Source organism: Saccopteryx leptura, chromosome 5, assembly GCF_036850995.1.
Source record: "Saccopteryx leptura isolate mSacLep1 chromosome 5, mSacLep1_pri_phased_curated, whole genome shotgun sequence".
Taxonomy (NCBI): Eukaryota; Metazoa; Chordata; class Mammalia; order Chiroptera; family Emballonuridae; genus Saccopteryx; species Saccopteryx leptura.
Window position 1 is genome coordinate 181,183,878 of NC_089507.1, and position 25,197 is coordinate 181,209,074.

At 47.3% G+C, this 25,197-nt stretch overlaps 1 protein-coding gene across 1 annotated transcript in view; it reads left to right on the forward strand.

The window, feature by feature from the left end:
• SNX5 (sorting nexin 5) overlaps positions 1-1,127 on the forward strand; it is a 28,180-nt gene extending 27,053 nt beyond the window's left edge. Inside the window, exon 13 of the mRNA XM_066387080.1 lies at positions 349-1,127. Within this exon, the coding sequence (XP_066243177.1) occupies positions 349-399 (51 nt within the window). The 3' untranslated portion in view covers positions 400-1,127. The remainder of the gene's footprint in view (positions 1-348) is intronic.
• Positions 1,128-25,197: the final 24,070 nt, after the last annotated feature.

Below are 25,197 nucleotides of genomic sequence, written 5' to 3' on the forward strand. Positions count from 1 at the left end.
TTATTCGTGAAGCGGTTAAGTTAATTGACAGTAAGCAGAACTGTTGTGACTGCACTGGGAGGAAACCTGGGGCGGGGGGGTGGGTGCTGGAGTGGCAGCCACTTGCTTTTGAGCTAGTTGTGCGCGGTCCCAGACCTTCTGAAGGAAACTCACCAGTGTGAAATTGGGGTGAGGGCTTGTAGGTTGTGGTTCTGTTGTGATTTAAGGAAGAAAATACCAGTCCAATTCGACTGGCTTCATATCTCTGAAGAGTTAGGTGGGTGGGTTTGAGTTTGATTTTCCAGATATGTAGGAAGTCTTAGACTCCTGAGTGACTCATTGGTCTATCTTGACTTGTTTTTCTTCCAGAACAATGTATCCCTGTTGCAGAGCTGCATTGACTTGTTCAAGAACAACTGATCTGCCTTTACTCTGGATGAAGGATATGAATGTGAAAGCCAGCATCACTTGCACTTAAATCATTAATTACCACAGGAGATTTATTGCCTTGACTTTAGTTTAAAATTATGTGAATAAATATTTGATTTCTAAAAATCTTAACACTTAACCATGTTGGTTTAAAACTATTTCTATCACATGCTACTTGGATATAACTAACCTTTTCCTAATGCATTTGATAGCTAAAAGTGGGCAGGACCTACAGCTGGGTTCTGTGGTGTGTCTTTAGTTGCGGAAGGGTACAGGCAGCACGTGCCTCCTGGAAACAAGTGTGAGCAGTTGCCTGGCGCATGTCGTCTTGCTGTTTCTTGTGCCATGTCCCTACAACCAGTCATTTTAGGGTAGGTGCCAACTACACCTAGTAATTCAGCTACTTGTTATAGGTAACAGACATTCCATTCCTTAATTAGGTAACTTTCCCCCTTACTCGCACAGTTCTTTAGTCATCTTAAGTGTTTTTACTATAACAAGAGCAAGACTATCTCATTTATCTTTGTATACTTTGCAGCACCATTTTTGTAGTTGGGGGCAGATAAATATTTGAGGAGAGAAGTATCTTAAGTGTATATAAACCAGTTGGCTTACTTTAGAAAATGGCCAGATCTACATTAAGATGTGAACACCCTTCCTAATGGGGGGTGGGGGGGATGTTTGTGTTTGGACTTTGTATAATAAAATAATGAAACTGATCATCTGGAATGTTTTTGTGGAAAACAAGCCTCAGACTGCAGTTACCACTAAGACTTGGCAGTGGTGAGGATTTCGGTGTCTGCCCAGTCCTGGCCTCCCTTCTGATTTACTTTTTTGACATTTCTTTTAGTCTAACTATTCTGATCATTCATGGTCCAAGAACATTCGTTATAACAAACCAAAAAAGAAACATGTTAAAGATTGGTTTCAAACATAGCCAGTGATGCCACATGTATGATCTCACTGACACGAGTCCACATCTGCACCTGTGGCCACCAGGCCATTCAGCAGATGCTACCAGTTTGAGCATGGTTGTCAATTCTTTCCCAGCTCTGAGTACCTGTAGGGATCTCAACAGGGGTTGGAGGGAGCAGCTTAACCTTGGCATAGTGCTGAAATGTGGCCAGTGGACACTTTGAGTCCACGACAGCTGTGTTGACCAGAGCAGCAGCCGCCTTCACAAGTGAGGCCCTCAAAGGATGTCTCTTCACTGGTGATTACTGAGCACTTGGTGGTGCCTTCAGGTTTTCTCTGTGACATTCATATCTGACCTTTGTAATTAACTATTAGATACTTTGAGACTAGAAGATAGTTGCCACCTTTAGTCTCTATTCCTAATTTTAATCAGTTACAACTGGTTGGAGGGTTGTGAAACATTGAAATTTGAATACCATAGGGAGCATTTTTGTTTTACATTAAACGTTTTGAAGTCTTGGCCCTGGCCAGTTGTCCTGGTTTCAGTTCCCAGTTAGGGCATACAGGAGAGGCGACAGTCTGCTTCACTCCCCCCCCCCCCCCCTCCTGCAGCCATGGCTCAATTGGTTCAAGTATGTCAGCGCCCTGGGTACTGAGAAAGGCTCCATGGAGCTTCCGCCTCGTGTTGAAAATAGCTCGGTTACGAGCATAGTCCCAGATGGACAGAGTATGGGCCTCAGATGGGTTGCTGGATGGATCCTGGTCAGTGTACTCTCACTTAAAAAATAATGCCTTACTGAGCTGGACATGGTACCTTCTACTTTATATGTATATATATAAAATTTCGGAAGCATGGTGCTAGAAATGAGTGAATTTAAACTCAAGTTCCTAACATTTGTCTTGCTTACCTGTCCACCCCCATACCATTTACAAGTGTTAGGTGTGGATGGGTTGGGCATTTGTACCTGGGTCACAACTGCTCTGAGGGGGCTCTGACTACTGGACCACCTTGCCTCAAGGCATGAATGGAGCCTTGAATTCTGGTTGTGGCAGGGATGCTGTGTCTGAGCCCTGGCCCTGCTCAGTGGGTGGTCTCGGCGGCACTGCCTTTGAGTCGGCCATTCCCTATAAGCCTCAGAGAACTTGGGTGCCCCCTTGAATTTAATACCAGTGATCTCAAATACAGACTTAATCACTGGCACAATTCTAAATGTGCTTTCCTTCTACACTATCTTGGTTTCAAGGATAATTAAAGTAACTAGGTCTGAATGTCATTCGTGACACTTGATACATTTCTGAAGTAGATGAAGGATGTTTTCTAGTCCTTTTCCTACCCATGTTAACTGATCAGTATTGCTCTGAACTCAGCTCCTGAGGAGCCAGCAGAGGCAGAGGTAGCCAACACCCTGAAACATGAAGACTGAACTGTGGGACTAGAAGCCACTAGCTGTGCTGTCTGTGCTGCATGCCACAGACCCTGTGGGCAGGTGCAGGTCAAAAGGAAGGCAGGCCGGGGCTCTGGCAGGAGGAAAGCCAAGCTGCTGGAGCGCTTCCTAAGAGTGCAGTTTTGTTTGGGTACACCATTTTGAATGTTTTTCTTAAAGGTAATAGGTGAATTTGGGCCACTTAAGGCAGTGGTCCCCAACCCCCGGGCCGTGGACTGGTACCGGTCAGCAGAGAAAGAATAACTTACGTTATTTCTGTTTTATTTATAATTAAGTCTGAACGATGTTTTATTTTTTTTAAATGACCAGATTCCCTCTGTTACATCCGTCTAAAACTCTTGACGCTTGTCTCGGTCACGTGATACATTTATCCATCCCACCCTAAAGGCCGGTTCATGAAAATATTTTCTGACATTAAACCAGTCCGTGGCCCAAAAAAGGTTGGGGACCACTGACTTAAGGGATATGTTGAGGCTTCTGTCAGGGTGACTTATTTTAAAGCTTCAATGAGAGAGCTACTTAAATATTAAATTGATTGCTTTTAGAAACTTAGGAAAGTTGCATTGTAGTGCACACAGGCACAGTTCACAGGTGATGCCTTTCACCTAAAGGAAGCTAAGGGGTGCCAGTCAGCAAGGGAAGACCATCCTGGTCTGTATAGTTTTGGTAGACAGTTAATAGTGATGGCAGCCCAAGCAGCAGGCTGGCGCCACCCTCATCTGTAGGGTCTTTTTCATCGGCATTTGCCTTGCCTGCTTTTCGTGGTTGGGTTTATTTGAGGTATTTCCTAGACCCAGCTCTGAGATGTGATTTCCATTGGGAACTCCCAACAAACAGGTGACTTGCACCATGAGCCTTCCACCTATAGGCGGCAGGGGCACCCTGGGCAGTTCCACACTGGGCTTGTGGGACCTCGCAGGAGCGACTGGGAGAGCCTGGCATTCTCAGAGATGGTCATCCAATAACACAAGTCACGGGGTCAAGATTTCAGGTTATTCCGATGGTGTCTTCCCGTACCATCACTCCCTCCAGGACTCACCTGGGCCTGTGATGCCTGCTGGTCAAGAGAACCTGCATTGCTGAGGCTGCACCTGTTCTGGGAAGTTAACCTCTGGACTGATGTTAAACAGCTGCAAGGTAATGGGTGCTCAGAGCTGGGCCATGTGACATTCCTGGAGGGAAGGTGGGGAAGACCCTCCCCTTGCCTGGGTGGGCAAAGGTTCCTTATTGGAGGTGTCGTTTGTTGCCATTCAGGGGCATTGACTTTTTTTAAAAAAATCTTTATTTCTGACCATAAAAGCAGTACACTTACAGAATTCAAACAATACAAGTTTGTAAACTAGAAAGTAAAAGTCTTCTTTTACCACATTGCATAAAAATCAGTTATTATATTAAATGTCTCTTTGCCTATCCATATTTGTAGTCTACAGACAATAACTCAGGATGCCGGGGAGGGGGGGTGGGTATCAATTTCTGGAGGTTCCTAGCTCTTGAGTGTCTTTTGCCTTTGGAATGGTCTCCATGGTCCAGATGCCCAAACACCTCTGCTCTTGTCTTGCCCTGCCCATCCCACCGGAAAGATGGTGGGAGGAGGTTGGAGGAGGCCGGAGAATGTCTTGGCCCTTCCCGCCTCAGCCTTCCTTTCAGCAAACCCGTCTTCCTGCAAAGGCTTCATTTGTTAACTTGAATGACTCACATAGCCCATTTAGGAGAAATTTAAAGATTTTATTGATTTCAGATATGGGGGATGGAAAGGGGGAGGAGCAGGGAAGCATCAACTAATAGTAGTTGCTTCTCATATGTGCCTTGACCAGGCAAGACCAGGGTTTTGAACCATAGACCTCAGCATTCCAGGTCAACATGTTATCCACTGCGCCACCACAGGCCAGGCCCATTTAGGGGAATTTTAATTTTAATTGGGTTTTGTGTTCATCTTCTTTCATGTTTTACAAAACTCCTTTAAACTTTGTTAATTCGGGGTCGCTCAGGAAAAGGCGAGCCCGTAATCACAGCCCACAGCCATTTCCATTTCTGATGGTTGACTTCCATGCTTGACCGCAGGCATCTGGCACACCCACAGCTAACGGGGTGTTGAGGGTTCAGGGTGTAGGATTTCCGCTGAACCTTACTGCAAAGATCATGTAGCGGAAGTCTGGCCCGCTCTTAGTTTCAGGAACTGTTTATTGCTGCCACTGTTAGCTGCCACGTCGTAGATCTTTTCCTGTCATTCTGGTGTAGCAGTTTGGATACGGAAATGGACATCACATTTCTGTTATTTGCCATGTTGCCTCCACACTGCAAAGTCACAGGAGGTTTACTTTTCATACCCCAAAGATCAGTCTAAGACAAGACAAGATAAAGGCCCTGGCTGGCTAGCTCAGTGGCTAGAGCGTCAGCCCGGCGTGCAGATGTCCTAGGTTCGATCCCTGGTCCCTCTCACAGCCAGTGGTCCAGACGGTGGTTGCTGCGTGGATCCCAGTTGGTACATGAGGTATAGTCTATCTCCTGTCCTCTCACTTAAAAAGACAAGACAAAAACAATGTCTGGGGTGTTAGGCTAGTAATGGTTACTCGTGACTTAGGCCTGATTATTCAAGGCAATTTTTGGCATGGTTGATGGACATCCCAATTCCCCGTTGCCCTGTCCTGCCAGGGTAAGAGGTTTGTGTAAAAAGCCGTTGGCCAGTTGAAACTTCAAGCTAGAATCAGCCTTTGAGATTCCAGTGGGCTCCAGCTGGGGCTCCCTGGCATTGCTGATTGTATTGGGAGCCCACAGTCGTGCTGGAGGTAGGCAGCCCGGCTAGCACGTATTTGTGGGCAGAACAAGCAGCCGGAGGAAGAGTGCTGGTAAAGAACCCTCAGGTGAGAAGGAGCCAGTGAGCAAGCAGGCGATGCATGAAGCCCCTCTCCCTCTGAAGCAGACCTGGGCCCGTTGGGCACACGCCCTGCCTCAAAAGAAGCGTTGGAAATGCCGGCTGCGGATCCTACCAGATGTACAGAAAGCTTTCTTCCCAAAGTCTGGTTTGTGTCTACAGTGCTTTCGACCCCTGATGCACTGTTTGTTAAAGCCCTTGTCATGCTAGGGAAGGCTAGGGGATGTGAAAATGACTGGATGTGACTACCTCAGCCAGGAGACCATTGTGGGGGGCGGGGCGATTGCAGCCTTGGTGGGTAAGCCCAGAGAGAGGGAGTGTGGCTGTAGGCTGGGATCAGCGCTGCACTCCTGCATCGGCAGCACCAGCAGGGCTGACTGCAGCCCAGCCACACGTGGATAAGCACCCATGCCCTCTATCAGCCCCTTATGTTTCAGTTTAAAACCTAAGTTCGATCATGAGCCTTCTCTGCAAAAGCCCTTCGAGGATCCCCATTTGATACAGCATAAAAGGCCAAGTCCTTCCAACTACTGATTGCTGCCCCCACCCTCAGGTTTTAGTTAACCCAGGAGCCCACAGTGAGGTTTCTAATCCCACGGGTTCTCTGTTCCCCTCCCCTTGAATCTGGGCTGGTTTTAGTGACACATTTGTAATCCATGGAGTGCAACAGAGTGACACTGAAGGTAACTTCCCAGGATTGACCACAGAAAGCATTGCTGTCTGGGTGCCCTTTTCTCCTCTGGTCTCTCCCCTCCCTTTCCTTCTTTCTTGCTGATTATGGGAGAAGAGAAGCCATGTGTCCTAGGTAACCAAGTCACCCCAGCCCAGAAACCAGATGAGTGGAAAAGTCTAGATGAGCCATGTCCCACAGAATTCTAGGATGGAAATGTTCTCTGTGTTCTCCAAACCAGTGGTCACAAGCCACAGGTTAGCGACGGGTTAGCACACCCTGTTGTATTTGAGTTTCAGATAATAAATACTTTAGTGTAAGTCTCATGAAATATTTGGGATATAGTTGTATTAAAACAGTTATTCACTGTTCACCTGAAATCCAAATTTACTGGGCACTCTGGATTTTTATTTGCTAAGTCTAGTACCTGGAATGTGGCTAGTGCAATTGAGGATTGACTTTTGCATTTCAATTTTAATTAATCCAAATTTAAATATCCATATGGACCTGGTGGCTACTGTATTGGACAGTGTACTCTGGAGAATTCCAGATCCAGTCATTCTTGTCACTCCAAGACTGTCCTATTTCTTCAGCTGAAGGCCCAGACATGATGTAACAGAGACGGCCATTTCCACTAAACCCTCTCCAAATTCTTGACCCACAGAATCCCGGAACATAATAAGACTGTGGTTTTTTCACACACCAAATTGGTGGTGGTTTGTTACTCAGCGATAGTAGCTGAAACTCCTCTGACCTCTGACCTCTACTTGGCCCCCTCCCCCAGTCCACTCCAGTGAACCATGCACACTTCTGCCTCAGGCCCTTTGCTCCAGCTGCTCCCTGTGCTGGAATGTTCTGCTTCCAATCTTTATTCAGATCTCACTTTTCAATGAGGCCTTCCGTGACCACCTTATTTAGTTCCTGACCCGCTTTATTTTTATTTCCACAAACCTCTCCATTGCTACTCTATATGTATAGCTTACTTTCCCGTCCTGTTTTGGTGACTTGTACACTCGAGGAGGGAAGGCAGGGCCCTTCACCGTTCATGCCTAGAACAGTGCCCACCACACAGCGGATACTGAGTCGGTACTTGTGGGATGAACGAATGAGTGTTAAGTAGATGAGGTGGTGCTATCTTTCCAAATGTCCCTCAAGTGCGGCTGATGTTGCTCACTGCCCCTACATTCCCTGTAAATTTAAGGTTTCATTCTGTCAAGAGCATTCATTCAACACATACTGTGCCAGGTACTGTCCTCGGCCCTGGGGACAGAGAGGTGAGACTGTGACAGATGAGGGCTCTGTCCTCAAGCAACCTGTATTCTAGGAGGGTGAGGGTCTGGGAGGATGGCCCCCACATCAGCCATTTGTTTAACTTGGTGTTGGTGACATGAACCAGGGGGCTGTAGACAGTGTCCCAGGAATGGTCTAGTTTCAACTGGTTGTCACTGGAAGGTATTTAAAACACCGATTCCTGGGCCCACCCCACAGTTCAGGTTTTGGAGGTGCGGGGATATCCTAGGGGTCAGCCGTGTCCAGTTCACCCGGGGTTCTGACATACAGGCAGGATTAGCATCACTCGTGTAGGTGAGCCCGGGTCAGTGCCTCAGACAGGGGTTCTCATCAGCGCCATTACATAGAGGCTCAGAGGCTCCGCCAGGGGCCCAGAATCTGAGTGACAAATGGTACCTCTGGGAATCCCTTTGGGTCCTCCCCCTATAGTGAACGGACAGAGGCCTGGGGCTGGGCGCCTTGGGCTTTGGGAGGGGCTCTTCATCCCAGGAGTTAGCTCCCACAGGGCCTCTTACCATAGCTCATCAGGCTAATGAGAGGCTCTGTGGCCCTGCCCACCCCCTCTGTAATTTGCTCACTGCCTCCCTCTAATTTTATTGCTTTCTCGGCAGTTTCCCAAGACCTGGGGTCTCTTTTTGCAGTGGGAGGCCCCTCCTGGCTTAATGACAAGGACTGCTTTCCTGCAGCTGGCTGACTCTCCTGGGAGGTGGGGGGAGGGAGACGTCTGGCCTGCAGAGCCCTACACAGAAAATGGCAAACATTTCAGAGTGGGAGGCAACAACCCTCTGTTCACCAAGTGCCACTCTAAGTACTTTTTCAGACACTTTTTTAGAAACTTCACAGTAAAGGCAGGGGTGGGAGGCAACAACCCTCTGTTCACCAAGTGCCACTCTAAGTACTTTTTCAGACACTTTTTTAGAAACTTCACAGTAAAGGCAGGGGTGGGAGGCAGGACATCTGGGTGCCCAACGCCCCGGTCGTAGCCTCCCTGTGTCATTGCCTTGAGCTGAGGTTTAACTTCTCTGTCCAAGCACACTTCGGTGATTCCCAAGTGTGCCAAGGAAAGGCCTTGGCACACTTGGGAATCACCCAGGCCTTGCATGGGCTGCTTTCCGTCACTCCCTGGACAGACTCCTGAAGCTCACCAGCAAGTGAGCTTGCACCTTTGTAAAGCAGGGGTTGCTGTGAGCACAAAAGGAGGGTCCAGTTGGTGAAGTTTTTGCCCCCCATATGCTTCCTAAGAGGCATTTGGAATATCAGTCACCTAAGATGAGAATAGTTCAGACTGCTTCCGAGGAGTTAGAGGACCGAGCAAAACAGTCCATGCCAAGCCCTCCTGCTCGCCAGAGAGTAAGCGCTTAGTGAATGTGATGCTGCCGTGTCATTGCCCTGCCTGTCTCCTGGCTGCGGGCTGTGTACTGTAGAATTTATTTATTTATTTATTTATTTATTTATTTATTTATTTATTTATTTTTAGCGAGAGAGAGAGAGAGAGAGAGAGAGAGACAGACAGACAGACAGACAGACAGGGATAGACAGTAAAGGAGAGAAATAAGCATCAGCTCATAGTTGTGGCATTTTAGTTGTTCATTGATTGCTTCTCATACATGCTTGACTGGGGGGCTCCAGCTGAGCCAGTGACCCCTTGCTCAAGCCAGCAGCCCTTGGGCTCAAGCCAGCAACCACGGGGTCATGTCTAGGATCCCACGCTCAAGCTGATGACCTCGGGGTTTCGAATCTGAGTCTTCAGCATCTCATGTTGACATTTTATCCACTGTGCACTATAGACTTAATCAATCCTACTTGGACCATTGGTTAGGAGCCATTTACCTGGGGACTAATTCTAGGAATTCCATCTCTGCCAAAGAGTTCCTATCTCAGGTGTCCACAGTTTAACCAGAGCTGACAGTTTGTGGCTTTATGTGGCAGGCAGGCACTCCTGCAGCGGCCTGGACCTCACTCCTCTTGAGCCTGGAGCTATCCTCCAGGAGGCCACACTTACACAGGTGCCTTTGCCTCAGCCCCTTAACCAGGAGGGCTTGGGAACTTCAGGGCCCAGCCCAGAGGTGGAGAACCAACAATATGAATCCTGTCACTCTGAGCTGAAACACCCTTTAAAACGAAGCCATTCTTTGACCTCTGTCCTCTGCAGGTTCCTTGGGTTACACAATGCTGTTATTAGTTGTCCCCAGAGCCCTGGCCCGGAAAGCCCCCTGCAGTAGTCTCACCCAGAGACTGGCCCTAGCTCAGGACCTGCCTGCCTGCAGGGGCCGCTCGGCCAGCCCAGGAGTGCCTTTAGGGAGCGCCCAGCGGGGGGCAGGAACTGATGCCATAAATGGAGGAAGTTCCTGCACAGTCTCTTGATGACCCCATCTGGCCTCCACACCCCCTGCTGGAGCTTCCCAGGGCCACCTCCCAGATAAAATCCTTATACTCAAATCCTCAAATTGGGTCGCTCTTGGGGGAGCCTAAACTAAGGCAAACGTTACTGAGCCGTCACCAGGGACCTCCAGAGACCTGCACTCTGTGCCCTTCCTCCCAAATTATCAACAAGTTCCCTGAGGCCCCCGGAGGGGAGGGCAGGAGGCAGGCTGAGGTGCAGATGGGGCAGCCGGGAGGCCGCAGGGTGCCTCCTTGCCTCCTTCCTCGGTCTCTGTGAGGCTCAGAGTGAGGGGATGGTGGCTGAGGTCTAACAGCCCCTGTCGTTTCCTTTCCCTCTGGTTGCTTCTCATTTAAAAATGTTAAAATCAATGTTATGAGGTGCTGAAGCTGTCAGAGGCTTCTTAATGTGGGGAGGGCTTTCCATCTGGGCCGAAAGGAAAGCTCGGAGCAGGGTCTCTGATGGGGCCCAGTGGGGCCCTGCGCGTTGGTTGGGGAGGAGGGTCGTGTGGCTCTGTCCAGCGGTCTAAGGTGAGGGAGCTATGGGCCAGAGGTGCCTCAAAATACCCCAGTTCCCCGTGCAAATCACTCAGCCTCCAGCTTCTCATCTGAAAACTAGGGGTGGGAGTATCCCCACTGGAGGGTCTAGGGAAAGGGGCATCAAGGAGACACGTGCAGAAGTCCCTTCTACACTCCAAAGGGATTATTCAAATGTGAGGGCCACTGAGATCCCAGGGAGTGAGGGCCCAGAGCAAGGCGGGGACATGGTGGGATGCCCGGAAAGAAGCTCCCAAACGGTCCCTGAGGATCCTAGGACGTGAGGCGAACTCATCTATGCACTCCGCAAATGGCTCACCTCTCACCTCTCGTAGGTGCTGGGCACCAGGGAAGGCAGGAGACAGAGCCGGCGGCCCTTGCCCTCACGGGGCTTGTTCTGCGGTGTGTGTTGGGGCGAGAGAGAGAAAATAAACAGATTAGTAGGCACAGAAAGAGGGGAGGCAATGAGTGCTTTGGAGAGACGTGTATCGGGGTGGTCATGGGAGTGGAGGTGTTCTTTCATACAGACCGTCCAGCCATGGCCTGAGCCGAGACCATGCAGGGAGGAAGACAGGCATGTGGATACTGGGGGAAGAGGTTTCCAGACGAGGGAAGAGCAAGGGCAAAGGTCGTGAGGTAGGAACATTTTTAGTGAGTGTATCAGTTAGTGATTGTTACCTAACAAACCACCCAAATGCTTGGTAGTTTAAAACAGCAGCTGTACATTTTTATTTTTTGGGAGGTGGAGCAGAGACAGACAGACAGACAGCAAGGAGAGAGATAAGAAGCATCAACCGGTAGTTGTGGCACCTTAGTTGTTCATTAATTGCTTTCTCATATGTGCCTTGATGGGAAGGGGGGGGGGGTGTTCCAGTTGAGCCAGTGACCCCTTGCTCAAGCCAGCGACCCTTGGGCTCAAGCCAGCACACGACTCCATGCTCAAGCCGGTGACTCGTGCTCAAGCTGGCAACATCGGGGTTTCAAACCTGGGTCCTCAGCATCCCAGGTCAATGCCCCATCTACTGCACCACCACCTGGTCAGGCACAGCTGTACATTTTTAATGGCTGCGCCCAGCTGAGCAGTTCTGGTAGCTGTGCTCACTCTATTGTTTGAGGTCAGCTGCCAGGTTGGCTCAGGCTGGTGGCTCAGAACGGCCTCAGCTGGGATGGCTTCTTGTTCCTTGTGATCACTCATCCCCAGCAGGTCAGACTGGGAGTGTGCCAGGCGAGCACAGGGGAGCAAGGGGAGCCGCAGGCCCGGGCTGGGCACTGGCACACCATTCCCTCTGCCACATCCTGTTAGCCTAAACACCCTCCAGGGGAGGGAAAACCAATTCCATCTTTGAATGGGAGGAACTGCAAAGATTTTGGCCACTTTTGTAATTTATGATGATCTCCCATGTTGCAGGTGAGAAATCACATCTCAGAGAGAGGATCAGGCCACATAGCCCCTGAGATTCAAACCCATGCCTGTGTAACGTCAGGGTTGGTGCCTTTTCTAATATAAACTGCCTCTTGTCCAGCAAGTTTCTTAAATTGATATATTAGTTTCCCCCAAATAACATGTTAAGGTAGAAAATACAAAAATGACAGGACTCGCCTGACCAGGCAGTGGCGCAGTGGATAGAGCGTCGGACTGGGATGTGGAGGACCCAGGTTCGAGAACCCGAGGTCACCAGCTTGAGCACGGGCTCATCTGGTTTGAGCAAGGCTCACCAGTTTGAGCCCAAGGTCGCTGGCTCGAGCAAGGAGTCACTCGGTCTGCTGTAGCCTCCTGGTCAAGGCACATATGAAAAATCAATCAATGAACAACTAAGGAACCACAACAAAAAATTGATGTTTCTCATCTCTCTCCCTTCCTATTTGTCTGTCCCTCTCTCTGACTCTCTCTGTCTCTGCCTCCCCCCAAAACCCCTAAAAATGACAGGACTCAGAGGTGATATGCTGAAATATCCTTCCAGCCATTTTCCTGCATGTAATCTGTGTCCCCCATCTCCTACCCCAAATTTCTCTCTAAGTATTTCTCAAATGCATTTTCAGGTAGTGTCTTCTTTTTTATAAGACTTTTCTTTTGAAAGAGAGATGGGGGTGGAGGGGAAAGGGGAGAGGTAAGAAACATCAACTCATAGTTGGGGCACCTTAGTTGTTCATTGATTGATTCTCATACGTACCTTGACCAAGGGACTCGAGCAGAGGCAGTGACCCTTGCTCAAGCCAGCAACTTTTGAACTCAAGCCAGCAACCTTGGGATCATGTCAGTAATCCTGTACTCAACCCTGCGACCCCGCGCTCAAGCTGGCGAGCCTACCCTCCAGTAGGGTGAGCCCGTGCTGAAGCTAGTGACCTCGGGGTTTCAAACCTGGGACCTCAGGCAAGACTTTATTTTATTGATTGATTTTAGTGAGAGGGAGGGAGAGAGAGAGACAGGAACACGGAGCTCTTCCTGTATGTGTCCTGACCAAGGATTGAACCAGCAACCTCTGAGCTTCAGGATGATGCTTTAACCAATTGAGCTATCTGGCCAGGCGTAATGCTGGCGGCTGAGGCCAGGCAGGTTCGTATTGAATTCAGGCAGACAGTAGAGGAACTGTGGAGCTGGAAAGTGTCAGGCTATACCTGTTTATTGGAAACAAAGGAAACCTGCTTTTCTCAGTGGAGGGCAAGGGATCAGGGAAACTGCCCCTCACGGTGGCAGCTGAGGGAATCAGGGAACCGCACCTCGCAGTGGTAGGAAAGCGACCTGGGAGAATCGCCCCCGAGGGAAAGCACCCATAGCTTTTCATAAAGACACACATGTGGCTTTCTGTCACATGCTCACGCACTAATTGTGCAACGTGCTTACAGCCAGTAAACTAGTGACCAAGCCTAACACAGCTGTTTTCCCCACACCAGGGCTTAGGACTTTCTTTTTTTTTTTTTTTAATTTTTATGTATTTATTCATTTTAGAGAGGAGAGAGAGAGAGAGAAGGGGGGAGGAGCAGAAAGCATCCCTTATGTGCCTTGACCAACCAAGTCCAGGGTTTCGAACTAGCGACCTCAGTGTTTCCAGGTCGACGCTTTATCCACTGTACCACCGCAGGTCTGGCCTCTTTTTTTAATTTATTTAGACAATTAATTTTAACAGCGTGAGGATTTTCTTTTTTAAGAGCAGTTTTAGGTTCACAGAAAATGTAAGGATTGCTGGTTTCTCCTTTATCCTATGTAGGAATAATGTAGAACGGAGTGGTCATAAGTAGGTCCAATCTCTAGGAGTGTCAGAGAATTTGGAGATATTTACCTTTTATTATAGGTAATCAGAACAGGCTTATGGAATAATGACTGCCAGTAATAATCTGTGGGCCATATTTAGGGGGACCTTAAACACCAGAGTGAGGATTCTGAAGGCAAGTAATGGGGAGCCATTAAAGGTTCGAACAGAGGGTGGTCCCTGTGTGATAAACAACAGGATCCATGGCTGGGCAGGTAGTTGGCATGGGAGAGGTTGCTGAAAAACTTCCTGTGGAGTCCTGGAACCGACCTCCAAAGACCAAGAGACTGAAGAAAGAGCCTGACAACTGCAGAATTAGTGTTTATTAAGGGAACTTACAGACAGAGGCAGAGTCTGCAGCTGCAGCAAGACCGTGAATCCCTGAACCAGAAAGGGGATGAGGCCTGACCTGCGGTGGCACAGTGGATAAAATGTCAACCTGGAACACTGAGGTTGCTGGTTCGAAACCCCGGGCTTGCCTGGTCAAGCACATATGTGAGTTGATGCTTCCTGCACCTCCCCCCTTCTCTCTCTTTCATTCTCTCTCATTCTCTCTCACCCACCCTCTTCCTCCCCCACCCCGCCTCTCTAAAATGAATAAATAAAAAATAAAAAACTGGATGAGGCTTGATATATTGATACATACCCTCCAGGAACACAGGCCATGTGGCATTTGGCATATGCTTGTTAATAACTGTATGTTCTAAGCCAGTGATAGTCAACCTGGTCCCTACCGCCCACTAGTGGGCGTTCCAGCTTTCATGGTGGGCGGTAGCGGAGCAACCAAAGTGTAAATAAAAAGATTTAACTATAGTAAGTTGTTTTATAAAGATTTATTCTGCCAAACTTAGCGAAAATCTGACATAAAGTACTTGGTAAGTATGATAATTATTATTACATGCTTTAACTTGCTGTAACTCTGCTTTATAAATTTTATAAAGTAAAGTTACTTCCCTACTTTATAAATCACCATTACTGTGGAACCGGTGGGCAGTTAGAAAATTTTACTCCTAACAGAGATACAAAAGTGGGCAGTAGGTATAAAAAGGTTGACTACCCCTATTCTAAGCAGTAAACAAGTTAACAGGCCTACTTCTCTATGCAGGAACATTCCTTTCAGGTGAAACGGGTCCCCCCCCCCCTTCCAGGGTGAACTGGTGGTCACTGTGAGCAACTTGCTTCTTAAGATGGCCTTGGTCCTGCCTGACCAGGCAGTGGCGCAGCGGATAGAGCATCAGACTGGGGCCGCAGAGGACCCAGGTTCGAAACCCCGAGGTCACCAGCTTGAACGCAGGCTCATCTAGCTTGAGCATAGGATCATATACATGGCCCCATGGTTGCTGGCTTGAGCCCCAGAGTCACTGGCTTGAAGCCCAAGTTCGCTGGCTTAAACCAAAGGTGAATGGCTTGAGCAAGGGGTCACTAGCTTGGCTGGAGCCCCCTGGTCAAGGCACATATGAGAAAGCAATCAATGAACAACTAAGATGCTGCAACAAAGAATTGATGTTTCTCATCTCTTTTTTGCTGTCTGTCCCTCTCTCCCTCTTTCTCTCTGTTTCTGTAATGAAAAAAAGAAAAAGAAAAAAGATAGCATTGGTCCTGTCAAGCACTAGAAACCATTTTACTTGACAGGGGCCTAGAATTCTGGGTAAAGTAAGTGGGAGTGCCAGGCCAGGGATACACTGATGTGAGAGGAGTGTAGTTTGGGTGGCTAGTGGGGGACAGGAATGCTGTCAGCAAGCCCTGTAAGGGCCGCCAGGTGAACAATGGGAAGGGTTGTTCTGGGTGGCCCCAGAAAGCAGACTAGTGATGGGTAGGAGAGGCAGAGAGACAGGACTGGACTTGATCTGAAAAGCTGTGCTGAGCAGGGCAGCCCTCAGGGTGGTGAGCCCTCTTGTGCGGGAGAGGTGGACTGTTTGGATTGTGCTAAGTTTTGCTGAATCAGCTACCCCCCCTTTTTTGGTAGAACCCCTGTTATTTCTGTGGGTACCTTTCCTCCATTTCCAGTTGGGCCCTTATGGGGTTACTGACTCCACCCTCCGCTTTAGGTGTGCATGGCTGGAACTTTGAGATCTGGCCCAAGAAAACCTTCTCTCACTCAAGCCTTAGTGACTGGCCTACAGTCAGAAACATGGCCCCATCAGGCCGGTGAGGGGCAGCCCTGGGACTTTTGCTGAGCCACTGGTTTGGGGACAGGCTGCTGGGTGGGTAAGCATGGTGCTGCGGAGATCCCTGATGGCACTGCCCCAGCTCCTGTGTTCACGTGCCCAGCACCATGCTGCTGTGGGGATCCCAAGGGTCAGTGGTTAGTCACAGCCAGTGTGGCCAGTGCTGGGAGAGGCTGCCCCGGAGGTGGGGGTCAGGGAACCTTCCTGTAGGAAGGGATTGTGATCACATGCATGGCCCAGAGGGGTTGTCTGGACAATCTGGGTGGGAGGGAGGGATGAGCATTCCCAGCCAAAACAACAGGAGCAGGTCTGACTGCTCACCCTGTGGGACTGTGTAGATGTGAGGTGGGATCCAGGACACGGGAGCTCTTCTCACCACCCCCGCCCCGTAACCAAAGATAGGTGTGTTCTGCGTCTGGGCTTCAGCTTATTCTCGGGTAGCAGGGAGTAATGGGCCTCACACCTGGACAGGTAGCAGGGAGTAATGGGCCTCACACCTGGACAGGTAGCAGGGGGCAATGGGCCTCACACCTGGACAGGTAGCAGGGAGTAATGGGCCTCACACCTGGACAGGTAGCAGGGAGTAATGGGCCTCACACCTGGACAGGCATCACATCCGCCCAGGAAGGTACAAAAAATGCACATTTGGGGGCTTCATTCTTTCTTTTTTTTCATTTTTTAAAATTCATTTTAGAGAGGAGCAAGAGAGAGAGAGAGAAAGAAAGGGGGGAGGAGCAGGAAGCATCAACTCCCATATGTGCCTTGACCAGACAAGTGCAGGGTTTTGAACCAGTGACCTCAGCATTTCCAGGTCGATGCTTTATCCACTGCGCCACCACAGGTCAGGCTGGGCTTTATTCTTGATTGTCTCAAGTGGGATGTGGGATGTGTAGGACCTAGGACCCAGCACCCCAGGGGCCTATGATGAGAGCCCTATACTCACCCTTTGAGAAGCTCTTCCCCAGAATGCTAGCAGGCCACTTGGACCAGGAGATCCACCAAGAACTTGCTGAAGCAAAAGTTAACCCAGGACCTTCTGACCTGGCACTGGTCACAGATTACTGGTGCCCCCTTTGGGCCACACCTTTGCCAAACACAAGGTGATGAGCCCCTGCTGTGGCTCCCATCCCTATGGCTTGACTCATAGTACCCCAGGGTTTTGGAACATCAAGGACATCCATAAGAGAGGCCTCTCCTAGGCCCCTGAGAGGAGAGCTCAGTGCCCTGGGGATTCATTCCTGAGAACCCTTTCTAGCCCTGATCCCTCTGCGTCCTCAGCCACCTGGCCTTGTGCTACTCCTCACCTTTGCCAATATTTATTTCTTTCCTGACCTCAAACAAGCTTGGGATTAGCTTGAAGGAGCAGGAACAGACGCTGCAGACCTTGCCTTCTTGTTTGTACTCTGCTTCCTGACATTTCTTTGCAGGCTGCCTGGCTTCCTGCAGGTGGGCTCACTGGGCAGCTCTGCCTCTGCCCCTTGCTCCAGGGTTTTGGCTATCGATCTGGCTCCTGATCCAAATTCAAACAAGCCACAGAGAAGTTGTGGTGAAAGGTCATGTCGTTTGAAATAGATATGCACATCATTTTCTATGAAATCAGATCCTGGCGTTGCTGATGCCAGGCATGGACCTGGGAGACCGGAACTGGGAGCATGGAGCTGTTCGTGCTATTGGTAAAAGTGTGACCGGCCTCCACAGAGCACTGAACGATTTTTCTGCCAAATCTATTCAGAGGATATCTTGTCATTTGGGCCTCCTTTGAACCTCAGGGGCACCTTTCCAAGAGAGAATGTGAGAATGCCTTGGTCCTTACCTCCCCACTCCTATTGTGGGTGGTAAATGGCAAAAAGCCTTTGTAGGTTCCAGGCTTAGCAAAAGGCTAAGTTCTCCCCCCTCCACCTCCATATTGGCTATGAAGCTGAGTATTTGCACCCACTTCACTTGCTTCCTTAAGTTGCTGGAAACAATTTACATGCCCTTCCTCTAACTCTTTGTTCAGATGTTGGTTGATTTCACTTGTGCATGGTGGGAGGATTTCTGTTTATGCCTTGGGAGAGTTCCTGTTTTAGCCTGGACGTGTAACTTTGTATCAAGGACTTTCTTGATTTGCATATGGCTATATAATAAAGCAAACTGGGGCTATGGAGCACTCAGATATTGCCATCAGCATTTGAAGAGTCCTCCTGGTCTCATCTTTTTTTTTTTTAATAAGTATGTTTCCTTAATTCCGCACCGTTATTAGGAGCCATGCTGGTCCGCAGCAAGTGGCACCCGAACAGAAGACTTGAGTATGAGTACAAGGAAACTAAAACTGAAGGAAGGTGACGGAACTCCCCAAAGTGAAGTGCGCACAGTGAGTAAAGAAAGTTTTGGGGGAAAGTATAAGCAGGAGTAAAAGATTATGGGACAGATAGGGTAAAAAATGTTTTCGTTGTCTGAATGTTTTTGTAGAAATGTTTTTTTAGAAATGTTTTCGTTGTCTGAAAAGTATCAGGGTGAGCTGGAAACAGAGGGATGTGAATACGAGGACAATTTGGAGTCTGAGGATGACAAAGGGGATAAAAAATTCATGGCTGTGGCTGCCTTAGCCGTGGGGCCTCTGCTGCCCTCAGCTCCTTCCTACATTCAACCCTCTGCTCCTCCGTTCCCTTATCGGGCTGATTCCTGAGTCTATAGCTCAAAATCTGGGAAATCTCCTCTCCAACAATCTATAGACCAGGCTCAAAATATAGGGGAAAAAAATAAATGGCTTTACCTGTTTTCCTGTTGTAGAAAGACAGGATGATACAGGGAGACTAGTGCGGGAACATGAACCTGTACCTTTTAGAACTCTGAAAGAGCTTAAACTTGCTTGTGTTCAGTATGGGCCTACTGCCCCTTTTTCACTTGGTTTATTAGATACTATTAGTGCAAAGGCTCTTCCCCCAAATGACTGGAAGGTGATTGCTTGTGCTTGTCTCTCCGGGGGTGATTATTTGCTGTGGAAGTTAGACTTTCTTGAGAATGGATAGGAGACTCGGGTATTAGGAAAATTAAAGCTTTTCCTGTCATGGTCTTGATTTTCTTTAATGTTTTAACTACAATCTTCTGAACTATCATTTTGTTTCTTTCTTATTCTTTGCCTGGAAATTGAGGCAGGGGACCTGTGTTGGATCCGACTATAGAAAATATCCCAGCAGCTGCTGAGAGCAAATTTTCTCAGGGAGATTTTGTTCAGTCCCATCCTTCAGTCCCTCTGCCAGAAATGCCCTAACTAATATCAGGCAGGTATCTTTCTAATCTGGTTGTGCTCTGAAATCCCGGGTTTCTCTCTGGTTTGTCTAATTCTTGTTTCTGTTTAGTCTTTGTTTAATGTTGTCTAAAATGTGGCTGTTTTTAAGGCCTGAATTAAGTTCTCTTTTTTTTTTTGCATGCAAAAATTGGAAATGCTGGCTCTAATATTTAGAAAAAATAAAATGTTTTTAGAACTTATAAGGAGTGCTCATTTAAATTTAAATAGTATTGGCCAAGAGTTTGCTTAAAGGCTTTTAATCACTGTAAAAAAAAAATAGAAGACTGGATAAAGAAGATGGGGCACATATACACCATGGTATACTATTCAGCTAGAAGAAATGATGACATCGGATCACTTACAGCAGAATGGTGGAATCTTGATAACATTATGTGGAGTGAAATAAGTGAATCAGAAAAAAACAAGAACTGCAGGATTCCATACATTGGTGGGACATAAAAACGAGACTAAGAGACATGGACAGGCGTGGGGTGGTTACGGGGGGTGGGGGGAGGGGAGGAGGGAGAGGGGGAGGGGTACAAAGAAAACTGGATAGAGGGTGACGGAGGACAATCTCTCTTTGGGTGATGGGTATGCAACAGAACTAAATGACAAGATAACCTGGAAATGTTTTCTTTGAATATATGTACCCTGATTTATTGATGTCACCCCATTAAAATAAAAATTTATTTATAAAAAAAATAGAATAGAATGTAGATCTTGAAGACTTACTGATTTAGTTAGTGCATTGTGAGGTGTGTTCAGAGTTAGGAGCCAAATAACAATTCAAGTATTAGGATTAATCAAAGTTATATGTTATGTTATACTTGTGTTTTTTTTGTGTAAATTGTCTTGTTTATGTGTAAGGTTATACTCAGGCAAAACAAAGGAATTGAGCAAAATTAAGCAGGGCCCTAATAAGTCATTTCAAAAATTTGTCTCACGGCTAATTCAGGCAGTTAGAAGAATAGTATAAGGATGCTAATTCTGCTTCTCAGGCCACATCCTGCAAAAGGGGCCCCAAGGAAATTGGTGATTTGGCTCCTCTGATTTTGCCAATTGGATTCAAAAAATAGGTCAGGAACGCCCTGAGATGGAACTAACAATACAAGGACATAAATTTAAAGGACTTTTAGATACTGGGGTTGATGTATCTGTTATTGCTAAGCTACATTGGCCTTCTTGGCCCACTCATGGAGCAGCCACAGAATTACAAATCCCCTCAACCAAAAAGCTCTAGTTTTTATAATGGGAAGATAAAGAAGGCCATTCTGGATTCTTTTAAGCCTTATGTGCTCCCTGGATTGGCAGTTAATTTGTGGGGAAGAGATGTTTTGAAAAATACCGGAGCATTACTTGTCAGTCCTAAGAGTTTAGTCAACACTCAAATGCTTGATCAGGGATTTTTGCCCACTAGGGGGTTAGGGAAAGAACAGCGGGGAATTCTCACCCCCATAGAAGTGGCACCCAATACCAGAAGGTATGGATTAGGATAACAAAATTTGTCATGGAGGCTTTGGTGGCTCCTGCTACCCCAATAATGCATTGTGCAGACCCAATTACTTGGAAATCAGACAATCCTGTATGGGTAGACCAATGGCCCCTTTCTCAGGAGAAACTTAGGGCAGCTGCTCAGTTGGTACAAGAGCTTGGGCACATTGAACCATCTAATAGCCCATGGAATATGCCTATATTTGTCATTAAAAAGAAATTGGAAAACAAGGCTATTATTATAAGATTTGAGAGCAATGAATAAGACTAAGGAAATTATGGGTCTTCTCCTGCTAGGACTTTCTTCTTCTACTGCCATTCCATGAAATTATCACCTTGTAATTATTGATTTGAAGGATTGCTTTTTACTATTCCTTTAAGGCCTCATGATTGCAAGCGTTTTGCGTTCAGTGTTCCTTCACTTAATTTCCAGGCTCCCATGGAGCGATACCAGTGGAGAGTTTTGCCTCAAGGTATGGCTAACAGTCCTACCTTGTGCCAAAAATATGTTGCTCAAGCTATCTCTCCAGTATGAAGGCAGCATCTAAGGTGTACATAATTAATTATATGGATGATATTCTTATTGCTCATCCAGATAAAGGCACTGTGTTGACCATTTTGCAACAACTAGAATATTTTTTGAAAGAATCAGGACTTTATATAGCTCTTGAAAAAGTACAGCATTCTTTACTTTTTTCTTATTTAGGACAAATTATTGAGGGACAACAAATTTGTCCACAGAAATTAGAAATACAGATCATTTGCAAACTTGAAATGATTTCCAGAAATTATTAGGAGACATTAATTGGCTTAGACCTTCCTTGAAATTAACTACCAGAGAACTGAAGCCACTTTTTGATAGTCTTAGAGGCTCGGCTAAACCAGCTTCTCCTTGGCTACTTACAGCTGCAGGACAGCAAGCTTTAAAGCTTATAGAAAAAGCCTTGCAACAAGCACAACTAAAATGCATAAATCCTGAAGAATCAATTGCCTTACTAATTTGTCCCTCGAGTTACACTTTTCAGGACTATTGTGGCAAGCTTCAGGTCCTATTGAATGGATTCATTTAGCTGTTACTCCTAAGAAAGTTTTATCTCCATATTTTGATCTTGTAGCCTCCTTGATTTCAAGGGATGTAGGCGACTCTTAGAGTTTATAGGTTTTTTTTTTGTTTGTTTGTTTGTTTTTTCTGTATTTTTCTAAAGCCGGAAACAGGGAGAGACAGTCAGACAGATTCCCGTATGCGCCCAACCGGGATCCACCCGGCACGCCCACCAGGGGGCGACGCTCTGCCCACCAGGGGGCCATGCTCTGCCCCTCCGGGGCGTCGCTCTGCTGCAACCAGAGCCACTCCAGCGCCTGGGGCAGAGGCCGAGGAGCCATCCCCAGCGCCCGGGCCATCTTTGCTCCAGTGGAGCCTTGGCTGTGGGAGGGGAAGAGAGAGACAGAGAGGAAGGAGAGGGGGGGGGAGGAGTGGAGAAGCAGATGGGCGCTTCTCCTGTGTGCCCTGGCCGGGAATCGAACCCGGGACTTCTGTATGCCAGGTCGACGCTCCACCACTGAGTCAACCGGCCAGGGCCAGTTTATAGGTTTTGAGCCTCAAATTATTGTTTCTTTTTTCAAAGGATCAACAACAATGGCTCTGGGAAACTTCCACTAAATGGCAAATTGCTTTTGCAAATTTTACAGGCCAAATTGATTCTTACTACCCAGCTGATAAAATAGTTCAATTTTCATTAATTACTACATTTGTTTTTCCTAAAACAATTGTTAATGAGTCCATTCCTGAAGCACCTACAGTCTTTACTGATGGGTCCAGCTCAGGTCAGGAATAGCAGGCTTACTAATCGATGGACAAATTTAAACTAAAATAATTCGCTTTGAAATCAGCTCAAAAACTAGAATTACATGCTATTATCATGGCTTTTCAGCATTTGCCATATTCCCTCTTTAATCTATATACAGACAGCAAATATTTACTTATGGTGTTTCCACTATAAAGACTGCTGTCTTAGGGACAAATGCTGGTGAACTATTTCAGCAGTTCCTTCTTCTTCGAAGACTTGTATGTCAACATAGAGCTCCATGTTTTATAGGACATATTCGAGCTTACACCATGCTCCCTGGAGCTTTAGCACAAGGGAATGCCCTTGTTGATTAAACTACCCAAAAGAAAATTATTGGAGCAACCATGACAGATCAAGCAATTCAGTCTCATACTATTCATCACCAGAACGCTGCAGCCCTGTGTAAACAGTTTCAACTTTCTCAGGAAGCAGCACGGCATATGGTTAAATCCTGTCCAAGGTGTCCTATACTACAATCTGTCCCGTCATTTGGAGTTAACCCTCGAGGACTCCTACCAGGACAACTTTGGCAAATGGATATTACTCATACACCTCCATTTAGCAAACAGTCCTTTGTCCACGTTACAGTGGATACTTATTCTGGATTTTTAGTAGCCTCTGCCAGAACAGGAGAGGCTGCTAAGCATGTTATAGCTCATTGTCTGTATGCATTTTCTATTATTGGACTTCCTGATGTGATTAAAACTGACAATGCTCTTGCATATGTAGCAAAAGCATTTACTATATTTTGTAAACCTTTCAAATTACGGGTATTTCTTAAAATCTTTAAAGTCAAGGTATTATTAAAGTGTACCTAGCAAATATTTAAGGTCAATTAAAAAAATATAAAAGGGGGAGTCATATCCTGGAACTCCTGCAAATCTACCTTAACTTTAAAAAATTTCTTTTGAATGCTGATGAATAGGAGATGCCAAATCTTTTTCTCCTGCAAACTTCTACCCTCTTTTATTTGATTCAGCTAATAACACTGTTTTGTCTTTTCCAAGGTTTATATAGGCAGATGGGGATCCTCAAACCCCTCAGCGAGATCTTCTGAGCATGGCTTTTAAGGTATCAAGAGGCAGAAAAAGCCCAATAGAGATCAGGTGAAATACCAGCTCTTGGGATACACCTTTAAAGGCTCCAACGCCCCAAAGGGGTCTCATAGGACCCCATCTGGGCCCCGTTTCAATAGTGGAAAGGAAGGTCATTGAGCTAAAGCCTGCCAGGCTTACATGCCTTTGCTGTGAAGAAAAAGGGACACTGGAAGGTAGGCTTCCCCCTCGCTTCTCTAAGGGAGGGTTCAGTCTTTTCCAGCCCTGCTCCAGCCACCTGTGACCTAATCTTGCCCAGCTTGCTGGGATTTGCCACTGAAGTCTAAAGGTGCTCAGGGCTGTTGGCCACATCTACGTCACCATGGACAAGCCTAGGGTATGTCTTCCAAGTAGCAGGTAAACTGATCTCATTTACACAAGGGCCACTTACTATGTCTTGCCTGAATATTTGGGTTTTTACTCATCCCTCGAAGATCTCTGTTGTGGGTGTTGATAGTCCTATTTTCTGCTGCTTTGTTTAATATATAGTGTTTCCTTTATTCCTCCTGCCTCAATGCCCCATTCATATTTTAGGCTGGGACCTACTCCTAATTTAGAGCTCCCTTTCCCCCTTTTGCCAACTTCTATTACGAATTTACCTTTGCCACCCAGCTTAGTGTATCCCAAGGTTCTCTTCACCATGCCACGGTTGCAGAGCTCCAGGGAAAAGCACCCTGGTCTCATCTCTCCAGGCTGAGGAGAACAGAAGCTCCATCTCCACACATGCTTCAGATGGCTTTTCCAGTCTACCTGAATCATTACCAGCTAGAAGCAGCAGTCTTTGGGACTTGGACACGAGCTGCAAAGTATAGAAATGTGACAACAATTCCAGTGCCATGCGGACTTTTCCTGGATGTGGACTTTCCTGGATTCCTGCTCCTGGTGACAGCTCTCTTTTTTTTTTTTATTTTTCCAAAGCCAGAAACGGGGAGGCAGTCAGACAGACTCCCGCATGCGCCCGACCGGGATTCACCCGGCACGCCCACCTGGGGGCGATGCTCTGCCCATCCGGGGCGTCGCTCTGTTGCGACCAGAGCCATTCTAGCACCTGAGGCAGAGGCCACAGAGCCATCCTCAGCGCCTGGGCCATCTTTGCTCCAGTGGAGTCTCAGCTGTGGGAGGGGAAGAGAGAGGCAGAGAGGAAGGAGAGGGGGAGGGGTGGAGAAGCAGATGGGCGCTTCTCCTGTGTGCCCTGGCTGGGAATCGAACCCGGGACTCCTGCACACCAGGCCGACGCTCTACCACTGAGCCAACCGGCCAGGGCCTGGTGACAGCTCTTAATGGACTGAACTGGGGTTGGGTTGCATTTGCAGGGATTTGGAATGGTGTTGGTGCCAACTTAGACTTGGTGAACATGTTAAAGACATTACTCTTTTATAGATTCTTGTTATATTGGCTAAGAATTTGCTTGAAGGCTTTAATCACTGTAATATATTAGAATACTTGTTTGGGTATCTGTTAGTATTGGCTATACTAATTTTGTGTTTGTTCTGTATTTTTTCAGTCTGCCTCCAAATTAGATTCAGGGTTAGGAAATCAGATCAGTGCAAATCTCAGCACAC